Raw genomic sequence first — 16,896 nt, 5'->3', positions numbered from 1 at the left:
TAGTAAACGTGACTTTAAAAAGGCAATTCTGGGGAAGGGTCCGCAAGTTTTATCGGCTGCCAAGGGACCTATGGGACGTGCACGAAGACTAAGACTTCTGCGGGTGTTGCCTGTGCACGCCTGGGTCACTGGCCGCAGTGAGGAGGAGGGAAGGGGAGGGAAGGACATTCCAAGGAAAGGGCCCTTCCCGGGCTCAGGTTCAGGACAGGGGTGGTTTCTGGGCCGGAGCCCGGAGTGCAGGGAGCATGCAGGGGCGTGGGAGGGAGGAGGCAGGAGGGGGGTTGAAACCAGATGGGGACTCGGTGCCACCGTTCTACCTTTGTCACCGGGCTATTATCATCTACAGCCCTCCATATATTCGTTAATCATACACCTGCTTCATCTGCCCTCCCAGCCTGCATTCTCTTCGGGTGGACAGATGTCCCTGAAGACCAGAGGGACACTGGCTGCTATGCCAGGCTCTGAAGAACCCGAGGCGAACCAGCGCTGGCCCCGGCCTGTGAGGACTCCCCGGCCCAGTGAGGGAGACCGACAGGTAAGAAGGCAATGTCCGCGTCCGTCCGGGGAAGAGGCTGGAAGGGAGGCGACGCAGGCACTGGCAGGGCTGCCTGTGGAACAGTCAGGGAAGACACTCTGAAGAAGGGGGCACTGGGACGAGGCCTTTCCCACTGTCATGAGGCCAAGCCTGATAATAATCACGATATTAACAATAATGGCCGCTGGCCGGGTGCAGTGGCTCACACCTGTAATCCCGGTTCTTTGGTTTTGTTTGTTTTGAGACTGAGTCTCACTCTGTCGCCCAGGCTGGAGTGCAGTGGTGCCATCTCGGCTCACTGCAACCTCCGCCTCCCGGGTTCAAGCGATTCTCCTGCCTCAGCCTCCCGAGTAGCTGGAATTACAGGTGCCTGCCAGCTCTTTGGGAGGCCAGGGCGGGAAGATCACCTGAGGTCAGGATTTCAAGGCCAGCCTGGCCAACATGGTGGAACCTTGTCTCTACCAACAATATAAAAACTAGCCGGGCGCAGTGGCGTGTGCTTGTAGTCCCAGCTACTCGGGAGGCTGAGGCAGGAGAATCACTTGAACCGGGGAGGCGGGGTATGCAGTGAGGAGAGAGTGCACCACTGCACTTCAGCCTGGGCAAGAGGGCAAGACTCTGTCGCAAAATAGTAATAGTAATAATAATAATAATAATAATAGCCACCAACATTTGTGAAGTGCTTGAAATGGGCCGAAATCACTATGCTAAGCACAGGACATGAACTAATTAATTTAGACCTTCAATAGCTGTAAATGGTAGATACCTTTCTCCTCCCTCCCTTCTTTCCTTCTTTCCTTCTTTTTCTATTTTTGAGATGGAGTTTTGATCTTGTCACCCAGGCTAGAGTGCAGTGGTGTGATCTTGGCTCACTGCAACCTCTGCCTCCCGGGGCCAAGTGATTTTCCTGCCTCAGCCTCCCAAGTAGCTGGGATTACAGGCATGTGCCACCAAGCCCGGCTAATTTTTTGTATTTTTTAGTACAGATGAGGTTTCTCCATTTTGGTCAGGCTGGTCTCGAACTCCCGACCTCAGGTGATCTGCCTGCCTTGGCCTCCCAAAGTGCTGGGATTACAGACATGAACCACTGTGCCTGGTCTCTTTCTTTTTCTTTCTTCTTTTTTAGAGACAGGATCTTGCTCTGTTGCCCAGGCTGGAGTGTGCAGTGGTACAATCGTGGCTGACTACAGCCTCCACCTCCTGGGCTCAAGTGATCTGCCCACCTCCACCTCCCAAAATCCTGGGGTTACAGCTGTGAGCCACTGCACCTGGCCAGCAGATAGTGTGATCGTGATCCCTCTTCTTACAGATCAGAAACATCGAGGCACACATTTGGTTTCCTTCCCTCAAAATGTTCCTGCCCTGGCTGGGGACACGGTTATGGGCACAGTGTCAGTCTGGTGTAACGGAGCTTTGAGGGTAGTAGCAGAAGGCAATGAATGGAAGTGAGAGGAAACAGGAACTGATTGCAGCTGGAGAAGGAATGGAGGATTGGGGATGCCGTTTGCAGAAGGCTTCTGAGAAGCCATTGCCCTCCAGGACAGATCCCCTTACAGGGTGTGGACTTAGGTGCATAGAATTCTGCCATATTTTCTGTTCCTGTTTCTCTATCATTTGCCTGTATCCCGATTTTGCTTTCTTTTTTATTTTTCCCTTTAAGACTCCAGTCTCACTCCTGTTTCCTCCTCTGGAACCCCATAAACAAAACAGAACACTTTTTTTTTTTTTTTTGGAGACAGAATCTTGCTCTGTAACCCAGGCAGTGGCATGATCTCGGCTCACTCCAACCTCTGCCTCCCGGGTTCAAGCATTTCTCCTGCCTCAGCCTCCCGAGTTGCTGGGACTACAGGCAAGCGCCACCACACCCAGTTAATTTTTTGTGTTTTTAGTGGAGACGGGGTTTCACCATCTTGGCCAGGCTGGTCTTGAACTCATGACCTTGTGATCCACCTGCCTTGGCTTCTCAAAGTGCTGGGATTACAGGCGTGAGCCATCACACCTGGCTAAACCCTGACACCTTTAACCTTCATGCAATCTTGGGTATGTAGAAACACAGACCAGACAGCATTGCTTTGTGTAATTATATCTTCCAAATTGACACAAAGGATAAATGCTCTTTTAAATTGTGCTATACACTGTTTTATTTCTTACCTTTTCAATTCAACTTTATTTTTTTTGTTTTGTTGCTTTTTTGAAACAGAGCTGCCTTAGCCTCCCAGGTAGCTGGGATCACAGGTGCACACCACCACGCCCAGCTAATTCTCACATTTTTAGTGGAGATGGGGTTTTGCCATGTTGCCCAGGCTGGTCTCAAGCTCCTGCCTCAAGCAATCTCCCCACCTCGGCCTCCCAAAGTACTAGGGTTCCAGGCATGAGCCACCCTGCCTGGCCCAGCATTATGCTTTTTTTTTTTTTGAGACAAGTCTCTGTCACCAGGCTGGAGTACAGTGGCACCATCTCGGCTCACTGCAACCTTCACCTCCTGGGTTCAAACAATTCTTCTGCCTCAGCCTCCTAAGTAGCTGGGACTACAGGAGCATCCCACACCATACCCAGCTAATTTTTTTTTTTTTTTTTTTTTTTTTTTTTTTTTTTTTAATGAGACGGAGTTTCGCTCTTGTTACCCAGGCTGGAGTGCAATGGCGTGATCTCAGCTCACCGCAACCTCCGCCTCCTGGGTTCAGGCAATTCTCCTGCCTCAGCCTCCTGAGTAGCTGGGATTACAGGCACGCGCCACCACGCCCAGCTAGTTTTTTGTATTTTTAGTAGAGACGGGGTTTCACCATGTTCACCAGGATGCTCTCGATCTCTTGACCTCATGATCCACCCGCCTCGGCCTCCCAAAGTGCTGGGATTACAGGCTTGAGCCACCGCACCCGGCTTTTTTTTTTTTTTTTTAGTAGAGACAGGGTTTCACCATGTTGGCCAGGATGGTCTCAATCTCTTGACCTCATGATCCGCTCACCTCAGCCTCCCAAAGTGCTAGGATTCCAGGCATGAGCCACCGCGCCTGGCCAACATTATGTTTTTATGATCTCTCCATGTTATCAAGTGAAACTGATTTACTGCTTCTAGGACACCATGGAGGAATCCCCTCCCTTTCGCTTATCAGCTCCCCACGAGACAGACCCCATGGTGGTCTCCACCTCCCCATTCCCACCCGTAATGCTGCCCGGGGCCTCCTGGGGTTCGTCCTCGTGTGTCACCTGTGTGTGCTTCTCTATGATACCTACTTGGAAGCGGGATTGCTGGATCCCAGGAGAAATGCGCAGTGAATGTCACAAAATTCTGCCTCATTATCTAATGTGGGTTTGGAAGCTCTCGCAGCATGTCACCAGGCAGAGAAGGGTGGAGAAAGTACCAGCGAGTCCAAAGGAGTGAGAGTCCACAGCACGTCCAGGGTTCAGGGAATGATAGGTGAGCCACCGCGGGGTGGAACCCTTCAGGGAACAGCCGTGTAATAAATACTCAACTGCACTGGTTTCTTTTTCGTTTTTTTTTTTTTTTTTTTTTTTTTTTTTTTTCCTAAAAAGGAAAATAGTCTTCTTGTGGGTGGCCACTTAGCAACGTCTATGAAAATCTTAACTGCGTGTACTCTTTGACCCTGCAATATCACTCCTCGTGCATGAGGAAGCAGGAGGGAGGCTGTCCCCTGTGTCGCCATTTGTAAAGGTGGCATGTGGAAAACCACCAGCAGCCCCACCAATGGGTGAGGAGTCAAAGGAACCATAGCCAGGCTGCGGCTATGGGATACTGTGTGGTGTGGACAGATGAAGGTGAATTTAAACATCGGAGCACGGGCTGGGCATGGTGGCTCACATCTGTAATCCCAGTGCTTTGGGAGACCAAGGTGAGAGGATCGTGTCAGTTCAGGAGTTCCAGACCAGCCTGGGCAACATGGCAAAACCCCATCTCTACAAAATACAAAAATTAGCCAGGCGTGGTGGTGCATGCCTGTAGTCCCAGCTACTCGGGAGGCTGAGGTGGGAGGATCACTTGCGCCTCGGGAGTCCAGGTTGCAGGGAGCCATCATCACGCCACTGCACTCCAGCCCGCGCTTCAGAGCAAGGCCCTGTTTTGAAAAAGGAAAGAAAAGAAACATAGAAAGAAAATGTAGAGCATGAAACACTGGCTAAGACATTTTGCCAAGTAAGAAAAGAAAGTCAAGCTGGGCGTGGTGGCTCACGCCTGCAATCCCAGCACTTTGGGAGGCCGAGGTGCACAGATCACTTGAGTTCAGGAGTTTGAGACCAGCCTGCCCAACATGGTGAAACCCTGTCTCCACTAAAAATACAAAAAATTAGCTGGGTGTGGTGGCGGGCGCCTAAATCCTGGCACCTGGGGAGGCTGAGGCATGAGAATTACTTGAACCCAGGAGGTAGAGGCTGCAGTGGAGCTGAGATCATGCCACTGCACTCTAGCCTGGGCAACAGAGCAAGACTCCATCTCAAAAAAAAAAAAAAAAAAGGCCGGGCGCGGTAGCTCACGCCTGTAATCCCAGTACTTTGGGAGGCCGAGGAGGGTGGATCACGAGGTCAAGAGATCGAGACCATCCTGGTCAACATGGTGAAACCCCGTCTCTACTAATGGTGCAAAAAATTAGCTGAGCATGGTGGCGCGTGCCTGTAATCCCAGCTACTCCGGAGGCTGAGGCAGGAGAATTGCCTGAACCCAGGAGGCGGAGGTTGCAGTGAGCCGAGATCGCGCCATTGCACTCCAGCCTGGGTAACAAGAGCGAAACTCTGTCTCAAAAAAAAAAAAAAAAAAAAAAAAGAAGCAAGTCAAATTTCCCTGTATCAAGTATCATCGTATATCCCCAAACTCAAGAAATCATAATATTTCTTAGTTCTGTGTCTATATATGTAAAGCAGGAGTTGGCAAGCTTTTTCTGTAAAGGCTCGGATGGTAAATATTTTCAGCTTTGAACATATGGTCTCTGGCACAATTGCTTAACTGTGCCCTGCTAGCGTGAAAGCAGCCACAGCCGCAGACAATAGTAAACCAGCAAGCATGGCTGTGTCCCAGAAAGAGCGTATTTACAAACCCAGGCAGCTGGCCAGCGTGGCCTGCGGGCTGCTGTTTGCTGACCCCAATGTAAATAAATAGTAAATGTTAGATCCAGCTCAGTGGCTCATGCCTGTATTCCCAGCACTTTGGGGGGCCAAGGTGGGAGGATCGCTTGAGCCCAGGAGTTCTAGACCAGCCTGGGCAACAGAGTGACACCTCATCTTTACAAGACAATTAAAAAAATTAGCCAGACATGGTGGTGAGCGCCTGTGGTCTCAGCTACTCTAGAGGCTGAGGTGGGCAGACTGCTTCAGACTAGGGTGGTAAGTTTAGGCTGCAGTGAGCTGTGATTGCACCACTGCACTCTAGGCTGAGTGACAGAGTGAGACCCTGCCTCCAAAAAAAGTCAGTATTTTTGGAAGAGATTACACCAAAGTATTATCAGGGGTACGTCTGGAAGGTGGAGTGAGAAGGAAGGGCCTGGTCAAAGGAAATATTGCCCCCGTGTTTGAATTGTTTCTACTTTGTATAATTTAAATTGTTTTAGATCAAAAAGAAAAAAATGTTTTAAAAATAGCTTCGGTGACTTCTCCTTTCTGATCAATGTGTTAGCAGCAGCAGGGCCTAGTGGTTCACAGCTCACCACTTTGGGAGGCCGAGAAGGGAGAATCGGTGGAGGCCAGGCGTTTGAGACCAGCCTGGGCAACATAGTGAGACCCTGTGTCGATTTATTTTATTATTATCATTATATTTTTTGAGACACAGTCTTGCTCTGTCACCCCGGCTGGAGTGCAGTGGCACAATATTGGCTCTACCTCCCGGGTTCAAGCAATTCTCCTCCCTCAGCCTCCCAAGTAGTTGAGATTACAGGTGCCTGCCACCACGCCCAGCTGAGTTTGGTGTTTTTATCCGAGATGAGGTTTCACCATATTGACCAGGCTGGTCTCGAATTCCTGACTTCAGATGATCCGCCTGCCTCGGCCTTCTAAAGTGCTGGGATTATAGGCGTGAGCCACCACACCTGGCCCCTATCTCTATTTAAAAGAGAGAAAGACAAAACTTTTTTTTTTTTTTAAAGTAGCTGGACATGGTGTTGAGTGCCTGTAGTCCCGGCTACTCAGGAGGCTTAGTTGGAAGAATTGCTCAAGCCCGGGAGGTTGAAGCTGCAGCGAGCCATGATTGTGCCATTGCACTCCAGCCTGGTGACAGAGTGAGACCTTATCTCAACCCCCCTCCCCCCCGCAAAAAAAAGCAACAACAGAAAAAAACAACTAATAACAAAAAAACAGGAGTCTGCAAACTACAGACCTCAGCCAACCGGCCAAATTCTCCCTGTTGGCATAAATAAAGTTTTCTTGGAACACTACCTCACCCTTTCATTTGCATATTGTCTCTGGCTGTTTTCATGCTACAAGGACAGCATGGAACGATTAGAGCCAAGACTTCCGTCCCGCGAGGCTGAAACCATCTACCGTCTGGCCTTCTACGTGAAGAAGTGTGCTGACCCCGGGTCTGGAACAATGACTGGCACACAGTAGGCACTCAAAACATACTTGTTGCAGAACGGAACCTGTCACTGATCCGTGGCACACAGGGGACTGCCAGCTTGCTCTTGTCTTAGAGCGAGTTCCAGTTGTGAGTCACATGCAGGGAAACAACAGCCCGGAGACCAAAAATAAAATCCTGGAACCGTTCAAGTCTTTGCTGCAGAGAAAATGCCCAGGCCGGACTGCAGTCAGGACTCATGGCAAAACTTAGCGCCCTTTTCCTCCTTCCTTTTTTTTATTTTGAGATGGCGTCTTGCTTTTCTTGCCTGGGCTGGAGTGCAATGGTGCGATCTCAGCTCACTGCAACCTCTGCATCCTGGGTTCACGTGTTCTCCTGCCTCGGCCTTCCGAGTAGCTGGGATCACAGGCGTGCGCCACCACATCTGGCTAATTTTGTATTTTTAGTAGAGACTGGGTTTCTCCGTGTTGGTCAGGCTGATCTCGAACTCCCGACTTCAGGTGATCCTCCTGCGTTGGCTTCCCAAAGTGCTGGGATTATAGGCGTGAGCCACTGTGCCCAGATGCCCTCCTTATTTTTCTCTAAGACTCGGGCCCCTTTTCCTCCACCCGTCATGGAAGCTGTCCCCTAATTTTGTCTTGCTCAAAAAACACCCCCCATACCCTCTTCCGCAAAGCTGCCCTGTCCTTGGTTCTGTCTCTTCCCCTTTCAGCTCCAACTTTTTATCTTCTTTTTCTTTTTTTCTCACCCTGCCTTTTGGTGCTGACAGCTTTTTATTTTCATCAGCTTAGCTCCTTGCTGGCTTTCCCCCACACTGATGCTACTCGGTACTCAGATTCTGTATAACAGGCGTCCCCGAACTTTTTACACAGGGGGCCAGTTCACTGTCCCTCAGACTGTTGGAGGGCCGCCACATACTGTACTCCTCTCACTGACCACCAGTGAAAGAGGTGTCCCTTCCTGAAGTGCGGCGAGGGGCCAGATCAATGGCCTTGGGGGCCGCATGCGGCCCGCGGGCCGTAATTTTGGGACGCCTGCTGTATAACGAGGTCCTGTCTGGGGGCTGTGCCAGCTGGTGGGAATCCAGCTTCCCTGGAGGCTCAAAATGCCCCCTATTCCCCTCTCCTTTTCCCCAGCACACACCTGTCTTGGTATTCCATCCACCCTCATAGTCTGGGTTCCCTCTCTGCTGCAGCTGATACCCTCAGTGCCCAAAGAAGGATCAGACCCAACCCTGGACAGCCAGGGACTCACGATTTAATGTCTTCATCCTGAGGACCTTCTCTGGCAGGCCTGGATGGAGGACAGATGGAGAGCTCAGAGGCAGTGGAATGCCTCCTTTGGACTTGATTTTCTGGGTCTCAGCCTCCCTCTGCTGGGTTTTTGTAGCCCAAACTCTGGAGCCAGACTACATTGATTGAATGCAGGCTCTGCCACCTTTAAACTGTGCAACCTGGGGCAGCTGTGCCTCAGCGTCCTCATCTGTACAATGGGTTTGACATTAGTACTTACCACTTAGCGTTATTAGGAGGATTATGGGATTTAACTCACAGAAGGGGCTTAGAACTGTGCCTGGAACACAGTAAGCACTCAGTAAATACCTGCAACTTTCAAAGTGCTGATACGGGCATCCAGCTCCTAGAATGCCCTCAGCAAAAGAAAGCTCATTACTATCATTCAGTAACATCATCGATTACCCCATTGATTGAGCAGAATTAATGACATCTCCAGTTACAAGCTCAGTTTAGAACCTAGGTGGGCATGATGATATCACACGTTGCCAGGTAGATTTAGCCCTGGGTGGTGTTGATGACATCACCAGTTACCAGGCAGATTATAGTTAAAATGTGGGTGCAAGGGCCTTCTTTCCTGTTTGTAATTCTGTTGTATCCTGGTCCACGCTCTTTCCTAGCACCCTTGCGATCAGGACTTTCATGTCTCTAGACCTCAGAGTTCTTTCTTTTCTTTTTTTTTTTTTTTTTGAGACGGAGTTTCGCTCGTTACCCAGGCTGGAGTGCAATGGCGCGATCTCGGCTCACCGCAACCTCCGCCTCCTGAGTTCAGGCAATTCTCCTGCCTCAGCCTCCTGAGTAGCTGGGATTACAGGCACGCGCCACCACGCCCAGCTAGTTTTTTTGTATTTTTAGTAGAGACGGGGTTTCACCATGTTGACTAGGATGGTCTCGATCTCTCGACCTCGTGATCCACCCGCCTCGGCCTCCCAAAGTGCTGGGATTACAGGCTTGAGCCACCGCGCCCGGCTTTTTTTCTTTCTTTCTTTCTTTTTTTAGATGGAGTCTCACTCTGCTGCCCAGGCTGGAGTGCATTGGCACCATCTCGGCTCACTGTAACCTCCGCTTCCCGGTTCAAGCAATTCTCCTGTCTCAGTCTCCTGAGTAGCTGGCACTACAGGTGCCTGCTACCATGCCTGGCTAATTTTTGTATTTTTAGTAGAGATGGGATTTCACTATGTTGGCTACGCTGGTCTCAAACTCCTGGCCTCAGGTGATCCTCCCACCTCGACCTCTCAAAATGCTGGGATCACAGGCGCCTGGCCTGGACCTCAGTTTTCTGTCCATCAAATGGGGATCGTAATAGCACCAGCCGCACAGGGTTGTGGAGAAAATCCAATGAGTTAATACATAAAAGGGCACAATGTCCCAGCACACAGTCAGCACTCCATACACAGCAGCTTTCGTTATCCTCACTGCAGGATCTTTCTACGGAGAACACTCCAGCCAGAGTGACAGGAGCCATCAGCTCTGTCTTGGTTAAGACAGATTCAGGGGTCTGAGCCACAGGAGTTGGAGCCCAGATCCACCACCGGCAGCAGCCAGGAGACCCTGGACATGTTGCTGGCCTATAAAGTGGGTATGACACTGCCAGCCTCGTGGGCTGCCATGAGGATGCACTCACATAATGACAGGCATGTTTGCAGCGTACAGTGAGAACATGAGCTGTGTTATTACTGCGGGTACTCTCGGAAAGGGCCTTTTCCTCCCCGGGATGCAGTTTCCCCACCTGCAAAAAAGCAGATCTCAAAGCCGCGGCAATCTTGCCGCTGTGACCACAGGGATGGTCCTGTGATTCAACTTTGCCATTGCTGAGCAAATACATTGGGAGCTGGATGCTGGAATCAGTGTCTGCCCTCAGCACCCAACTCCGGCCTCTCTTCTCTTGTCTTTGTGTCTACCATCTCTTATCTCCAACTTTTCCTTTGATCTTTCTCTGGCTTCTTTCTCCTATGCTGGACTTCGTATGTATATAGTTTCTCTCCTGCACTCAATTTATAGGGCAATGAATGACAATAGTCGTGATGACCAGTATTTTCTTTTTCTTTTTGAGATGGAGTCTTGCTCTGTTGCCCAGGCTGGAGTGCAGTGGTGCTACCTCGGCTCACTGCAATCTCCGCTTCCCAGGTTCAAGTGATTCTCCTGCCTCAGCCTTCTGAGTAGCTGGGATTACAGGCATGTGCCATGATGCCTGAATAATTTTTGCATTTTTAGTAGAGATGGGGTTTCACCATGTTGGCCAGGCTGCTCTTGAACTCCTGACCTCAAGTGATCCACTGGCCTCAGCCTCCCAAAGTACTGGGATTAGAGGTGTGAGCAACCATGCCCGGCCAGTATTTTCTAATTTAGCCTTTTCTCCAGTGCCAGGACTGTACTAAGAGCTTTGTGGCTGGGCGCAGTGGCTCATTCCTGTAATCCCAGCACTTTGGGAGGCCGAGGTGGGTGGACCATGAGCTCAAGAGATCGAGATCATCCTGGCCAACATGCTGAAACCCTGTCTCTACTAAAAATACAAAAATTAGCTGGGCATGGTGATAGGTGACTATAGTTCCAGCTACTTGGGAGGCTGAAGCAGGAGTATAGCTTGAACCTGGGAGGCGGAGGTTGCACTGAAAGAGGAGATCACACCATTGTACTCCAGCCTGGGCAACAGAATGAGACTCCATCTCCCCCCACCCCAAAAAAGAAAACTTCGTATGCACCAATTCACTTAATCCACTCAATACGATGACTCATTACTATTTACTTGACAAACACTTATTAAACACCTACTGTGTGCCAGGCACTCAACAAAATAAAGATCTTTGTCCTTGTGGGACTTCAATTCTAGTGAGGAGACATGATAAACGGATAAATTAGCAAACACTGTCAGCACTATAAGAACAAGCAAAGTGGGGTCACGCAGGAGAAGGTGGTGAGTGGAACTGTCTTCTATAGGATGGCCAGGAAAGGCTTCTCGGAAGAGGTGATATTGGAGGAGAATGGATGATGTGGGCGAGAGGCTGTCACGCATAACATGGGGAAGAGCATTCTTGGTGGACGGAACAGAGAATGCAAAAGCCTTGGGACAGCACCAGGCCTCAGGAGTGTTTGAGAAATGAAGCCATGAGCAGTATGAAGTGGGGAACTTGTGGGTGAGACCAGAGAGAGCAAAAGAGCCACATCCCGCAGGCCCTCGTGGGTCAGAGTGAGTTCTTTGACTTTTACTGAGTGAAATGGGAGCCATGGAAGGTTCTGAACAGAGGAAAGGCCCCATCTGAATAGAGCAGACTATAAGGAGGGCAAGGTTGACGGCAGACCGTCCATCACTCCCATTTTACAAGTGCCGAAATAAATGGAATCTCAAAAAAGTCCAGCAACCAGTCTGAGTCCACACAGCTGCTGAGCAGCCGAGACAGGCTGGGAGGCCACCTCTGGTTCAGTGGGGCCATTCCTTTGTGACCTTGTCTCTTTTTATTTTCCTTTTAAATAGAGGTGGGGTCTATGTTGCCCAGGCTAGTCTTGGACTCCTGGGCTCAAGTGATCCTCGAGCCCGGGCCTCCCAAAGTGTTGGGATTACAGGTGTGAGCCACCGTGCCCTGCCAACCTTGGGGTCTTTTGCCTCTCCCAGCCTCAGTTTTTCCGTATGTAAATTGTAAATTGGGAATTATTACCACGTTTGGGCATAGCATGGAGGTTAAAAGCACAGCTTCTGGTTGGATCTGAGTCCTTGCTCTGCCATCAGCCAGCTCTGTAACTTTCTGCAATTAACACCCTCTTTCTAAGCTTGGGCTTACCTCATCTAGAAGATGAAGATCTTAATAGCACCAATTTCAAGGGGTTCGTTGTAAGGATTAAATGAGATCATGCAGGTAAGGTGCTTAGCACAGCTCCCAGCCTACTTCGGGTGCTCGATAAATGATCATTGTTATTCTGACGGTATCACGGCCCACACCTACCCGGTGGGTGAGAGAGCCTGGGAGGGTGCCTGGTACATGGTCTACGTTCGACAAAAGTGAATTCTCTCTCCTGTCTCTCCTGCCCGCCGGCTCCCGGGGGACCCAGGCATTCCGGCCTCCGGCAGCCCCCCCACGCCGGCCCATACAAAGGCGCCCATTCATGCCTTGCGCACAAAGCGGCCCATTCACCCGGGCCCCTTGGGCCTCCCTCCCCCGGCCGCCCCCCGCACCTCGCCATTGGTGGTGCCCCGTGCCCGTCAGGCCTCGGCTCCCACCCCCGACCGTGCCGCCTAGCTCCGCGCTCCGGCCGCGTTCTTTTCCCACGGCTGGCACCCTTCGACAACTTCTGATTGGCCCCACCCGCCAGCCGCTCTTTTTGATTGGCGGCTCCTGTCCCCCAGGGGCGGGGCCGTAGCTTGCCGCAGCGGTCGCCGATTGGCCCCTGCTGCGCTCGTGGGGGCGGGGCTGTCCCGGCGGACCCGCCCCTCTTTCTCCCCAGGCCGAAGCCTCGGGACGGCCCTGGAAGCCGGTGAGTGCCCGGGGCTGGCAGCCCTCCGGGGGCGGCAGAACGGGTCTGGGCCCGGGGAAGCTGGAGCTTGGGGGCTGCTATCGGGGCCCGGGAGTCCGGGCAGGAGGCGGGGGACGGCGGGGAGGTGACGCGGACGCTCACCTTGAGCGCGCAGCGGGACGGCGGCGGGCGAGGTGGGGGGGCGGGACGTCTACGCTCCCCCAACTCCAGTTGCCGCTGTGTGCGAGGCCGGGTCGGGGTCCTCGCTGGCAGCCCCAGGCCTGTTCCGCAGAAGGGGAAACTGAGGCTGTCTTTGGAACCTCGGACGCTTTAATACCTGAGTCATCGCCTCCAGTCCCCCGCCCCCAGCATGACATGTCTCCGTTCTCACGTGTCAGAATCGGGGGCCAGAGAGAGGGGCCGTGACTGGCAGAGGCGGAGGGGTGGGGGAAAGACATATTTGAGACCCTATGAAGTACTTGGGTGCTTTTTTTTTTTTAAAAATAACTAAATAATTTCCTTTATCGTATTGACTGGAGGTGAGTTATATTGTACCCATTATACAGAGAGGGGAAGGGTGAGATTGGCCCAAACTGGTGACTGCAGGGGGACCCGGTGGGGAAAAACACTCCTGAGACCAACTGTGTGCTGGGTCCCTTAACCTTTTCAATCCTACAGGAGTCCCCTAAGGAAGGTGGTGGTCCCTGAGGCATGGATGGGGAAGCAGGTTGATAGTATCACCAACTGGGACGCAGAAATTGATGTCTTTAAGGACCTGCTACAAGTTCTTTCCAGACCCCCTCCTTTAGAATGGCAGAAAAGAGTCTGGTCTTGAATCCCGGACCTCCTTCTTATATTGTGTGACCTTGAGTGCCTTACTTTCAGGCTTCCTCCCTCAGTTTCCCTATCAGAGAAACAGACATGCTGATCGTCCCTATGTCATTGGTTGTTGAGATTATTCTAGGCCGGGCGCCGTGGCTGAGGCCTGTAATCCTAGCACTTTGGGAGGTGGAGGCGAAAGAATCGCTTGAGCCCAGGAGTTCGAGACCAGCTTGGGCAACATGGCGCGACCTCGTCTCTATAAAAAGTAAAAAAAGTTAGCCGGGCGTGGTGGCGCGCCCCTGTGGTCCCAGTTACTCGGGAGGCTGAGCGGGAGGATCGCTTGAGTCCAGGAGGTCAAGGCTGCAGTGAGCCATGATCGTGGCACTGCACTCCATGCTGGGCGACAGAGAGAGACCCTGTCTCTTAAAAAAAAAAAAAAAAAAAAAAAATTGTGATCTGAAAGAGCTGTTCTAAGAGGAGAAAATACTCGACACATAGTAGGTACTCTTATCATCATATATGCCTTACTTCACTCCTGAGACTGAAGCTCAGGACACAACAACAGTGTCCTCTTCTTGGTACTCTTACCGTCTACAGATTTTGTGGTTCCGTGCCCACGGTTGGGAAGCTGAGGTTGAGGGAGATTAATGATGAAGCACTGGGCTGGGAACTTTCTGCACGTCGTTTTATTAATTTCACTGGCCGCCATTCACAGCAGGGAAAGCTGAGGCCCGGGAAGCTCGAGCAGGGTTTGAACCCGGGAATCCTCAGCCTTCTCTGCGGCGGGCCCTCGACCTTTGCCCGCCATAAGGGGGAGGAGTCCCTGGCGCCGCCGCCGCCCACCTGGCAACAGGCTCAACCCCCGCCTTCCCCTGGCCCCTGTCAGTCAGAGGCCCTGAAGCGCCAGGCCCGCCCCGTCCCCAGCCGGGCAGGTGCTGGGTGACATCAGAGCCGGGCTCCCACCCCGTGACGCGACAGGGCCCCGCCCCGCGCTGGACCGCGGAGGTCGCCACACCTGAAGAGGACGGGGATTCCCTTGCCCTCTCCCCATCTCCCCGCTCCGGCCGGCGCCCCCAGGTAGCCCCGAGGATCTGCGGGTTGAGGGGTCCAGGGGAATGGGTGTTGGGCGCTTGGACTCCTGGATCCGCGGAGGAGCCCTGGGGGCCGGGTGACCCAGAACTGAGGAGGTCCTGCGACGAGAGCCTGAACTCCTGGGTCTTAGGGGAGGAAAGGACAGGGGGCCAGGACTGCAGGTCCGGGGTCGTAGCGGAAGAGGGGACGGCAAGCCCGGACTCCTGGGTCTCCAGCAGCAGGGACTGGGGGCCGGAACTCCTGGGTCTGAGACAGGAGCGCATTGAGCCCTGGGACATCGGAATCCCAGCACTAGAAGCCAGGTCAGCGGGCTCAATGCCAAGGGCCCCAACCTCTGCCCCAGGGCGGATCCCTGGCTGCTTTTCTTTTTCAAGCCCAGCAGTCTCGGCCCCTCCCAGGGCAGGTGCTTTCACCTGCCCAGGTGACAGTAATTAGCCCTGGCAGCGCGTTCCTGCCGGTTGAGGAAGGGTGGGGCAGCCAGAGGGGCTCGGCCCTTTGGAGCCAAGGCCTGCAGGCCCTGCCTGCCCCGTCAGCGCTGTGGTCGGTCTTCACCGTCTTCAGAACTCAGCATCCTCACTTCTAGCGCGGCTGCTGTGAGGTGAGGGGGCCTGCACCTCCTGATCCATAGGAAGAAGGGGCTGGGGGCTCAGGCTACTGGATCCTGGGAGAGGAGGGGGCTGGGAGCCTGGACTCCTTGGCCTTGAGGAGGAAAGGGCCGGGGGCCTGGACTCTTGGCTCCAGGGACGGGAGGCATAGGGCTGGGTGATTGCAAAAACTCCCAAACCCTTCCTGGTCAAAGGCCACAGGGCTGGAGAGGAAGTGTGTGGTGGGTGGGTGGGGGGGGGTGGGGGGTAAAGTCCCAGGGATGGAGCTCCACCCGGTGTATCCAGGTCACACTGGATGCCTGGGGTGAGCCTTGATGGTTTGGGGGCCACAGGGTGGAGAGGCCCGGCTGCATTCGGAGTGCAGGGGTCCAGCGTTTTGAGGCCTGAGAGCCTCAGGGCCAAGAGTCACTGGAAGCTGGAGCTGCTGGGCTCGGGAGAGAGGAGGGTCTGGGAGGAAGTGGGTTCTCTGAGCAGAACTGAGACTCCACATGGGAGAGGCCTGGGGGAAAGACAGGAGTCTGTGGGGACCGGATCCAGGGCTGCCTCCAGGGCAGCTGGGCGTTCAGAAGGACTTCTCCAGGGCATGTGGGAGTGGGTGGGGACAGCAGGTGCAGCTAGGTCTGTTGGGCAGAGGTGAAGCCCCGCTGTCGGGGAGACAGAACTCTCCCACTGTTTCTGTGACAGATGTGGTAGGGCAGAGATGGGGACGTTTGAGGTGGTAGATGAGAGTAGGGGCTCATGCCTGTAATCCCAGCACTTGTGGAGGCCGAGGCAGGAGGATTACTTGAGCCCCGGAGTTTGAGACCAGTCTGGGGTAACATAGTGAGAGCCTGTCTTTACTAGAAAAAAAATAATAACTGGGACTGGTTGTGCATGCCTGTGGTCCCAGCTACTCGGGAGGCTGAAGAGGGAGAATCACTTGAGCACAGGAGTTGAGGCTGCAGTGAGCTGTGTTTGTGCCGCTGCATTCCAACTGCTGCCTGGGCGACAGAGTGAGACCTGCCTCAGAAAAAAAAAAAAAAAAAAAAGGAGAGAGACAGAAAGTAGGGGCAGAATTCTTTAGCAGGGGCAGAATTCATTGCAGGCTAGGGAGACTGTTTTTCCTGCCCGATGCTTGCACCACCTTGGAATTGCCAATACTGTCCGTGGCCCCCTGGATGGCAGGAGGGACCTAGCATGTTCTAAGCCCCCAGCACCGGGTCACTTCCTTGCTTCCATGATAGCTAGGCCTGGACCCACCCCTGGGCCAGGAGCTCCTAGAGGCAGGGCTCCCAGCCGACTCCTCTCTGGGTCCTCAGACGCACTCAGGGCGGAGTCTCGTACTTGAAAGTCCTCAGTGAGTTGAATGAATGGGGCCAGTCTCCCCATTTTATGGAGAAGGAGCCAGGTTCCAGAGAAGCACGGAACTGTTCACTGAGGCGGTGAGATTCAAGTCTATTCTGCAGGCATGAGGCAGGCATGACCAGAGGTGGTCAGGGAGTCTGAATGACAAAAATCAGGTCAATGCCCTCCCTGGGCTTGAATCCGAATAAAAATGCGCTTGTACCCTTGCCCCCTCTCTTACATCCCCCCCCCACCCTCTACCCCTCAC

At 52.9% G+C, this 16,896-nt stretch overlaps 1 protein-coding gene across 7 annotated transcripts in view; it reads left to right on the top strand.

Annotated features, from left to right (window-relative positions):
* The first annotated feature begins 285 nt into the window (after positions 1 to 285).
* MYH14 (myosin heavy chain 14) overlaps positions 286 to 16,896 on the top strand; it is a 108,096-nt gene continuing 91,485 nt past the window's right edge. For 2 of the 7 annotated variants that reach the window (XM_039466428.2, XM_039466427.2), the window contains exon 1: positions 287 to 535. In XM_039466428.2, coding sequence (XP_039322362.2) covers positions 419 to 535 — 117 coding nt within the window. In that variant the 5' untranslated portion in view covers positions 287 to 418. Of the gene's footprint in view, positions 536 to 12,756; positions 12,808 to 14,553; positions 14,686 to 14,749; positions 15,299 to 16,896 lie in introns of those variants that run through there. The other 5 variants (XM_039466432.2, XM_039466429.2, XM_039466433.2 and 2 more) reach the window with 4 other exon arrangements.

Source organism: Saimiri boliviensis, chromosome 14, assembly GCF_048565385.1.
Source record: "Saimiri boliviensis isolate mSaiBol1 chromosome 14, mSaiBol1.pri, whole genome shotgun sequence".
Lineage (NCBI taxonomy): Eukaryota > Metazoa > Chordata > Mammalia > Primates > Cebidae > Saimiri > Saimiri boliviensis.
This window is presented reverse-complemented; position numbering and strand designations above follow the sequence as displayed.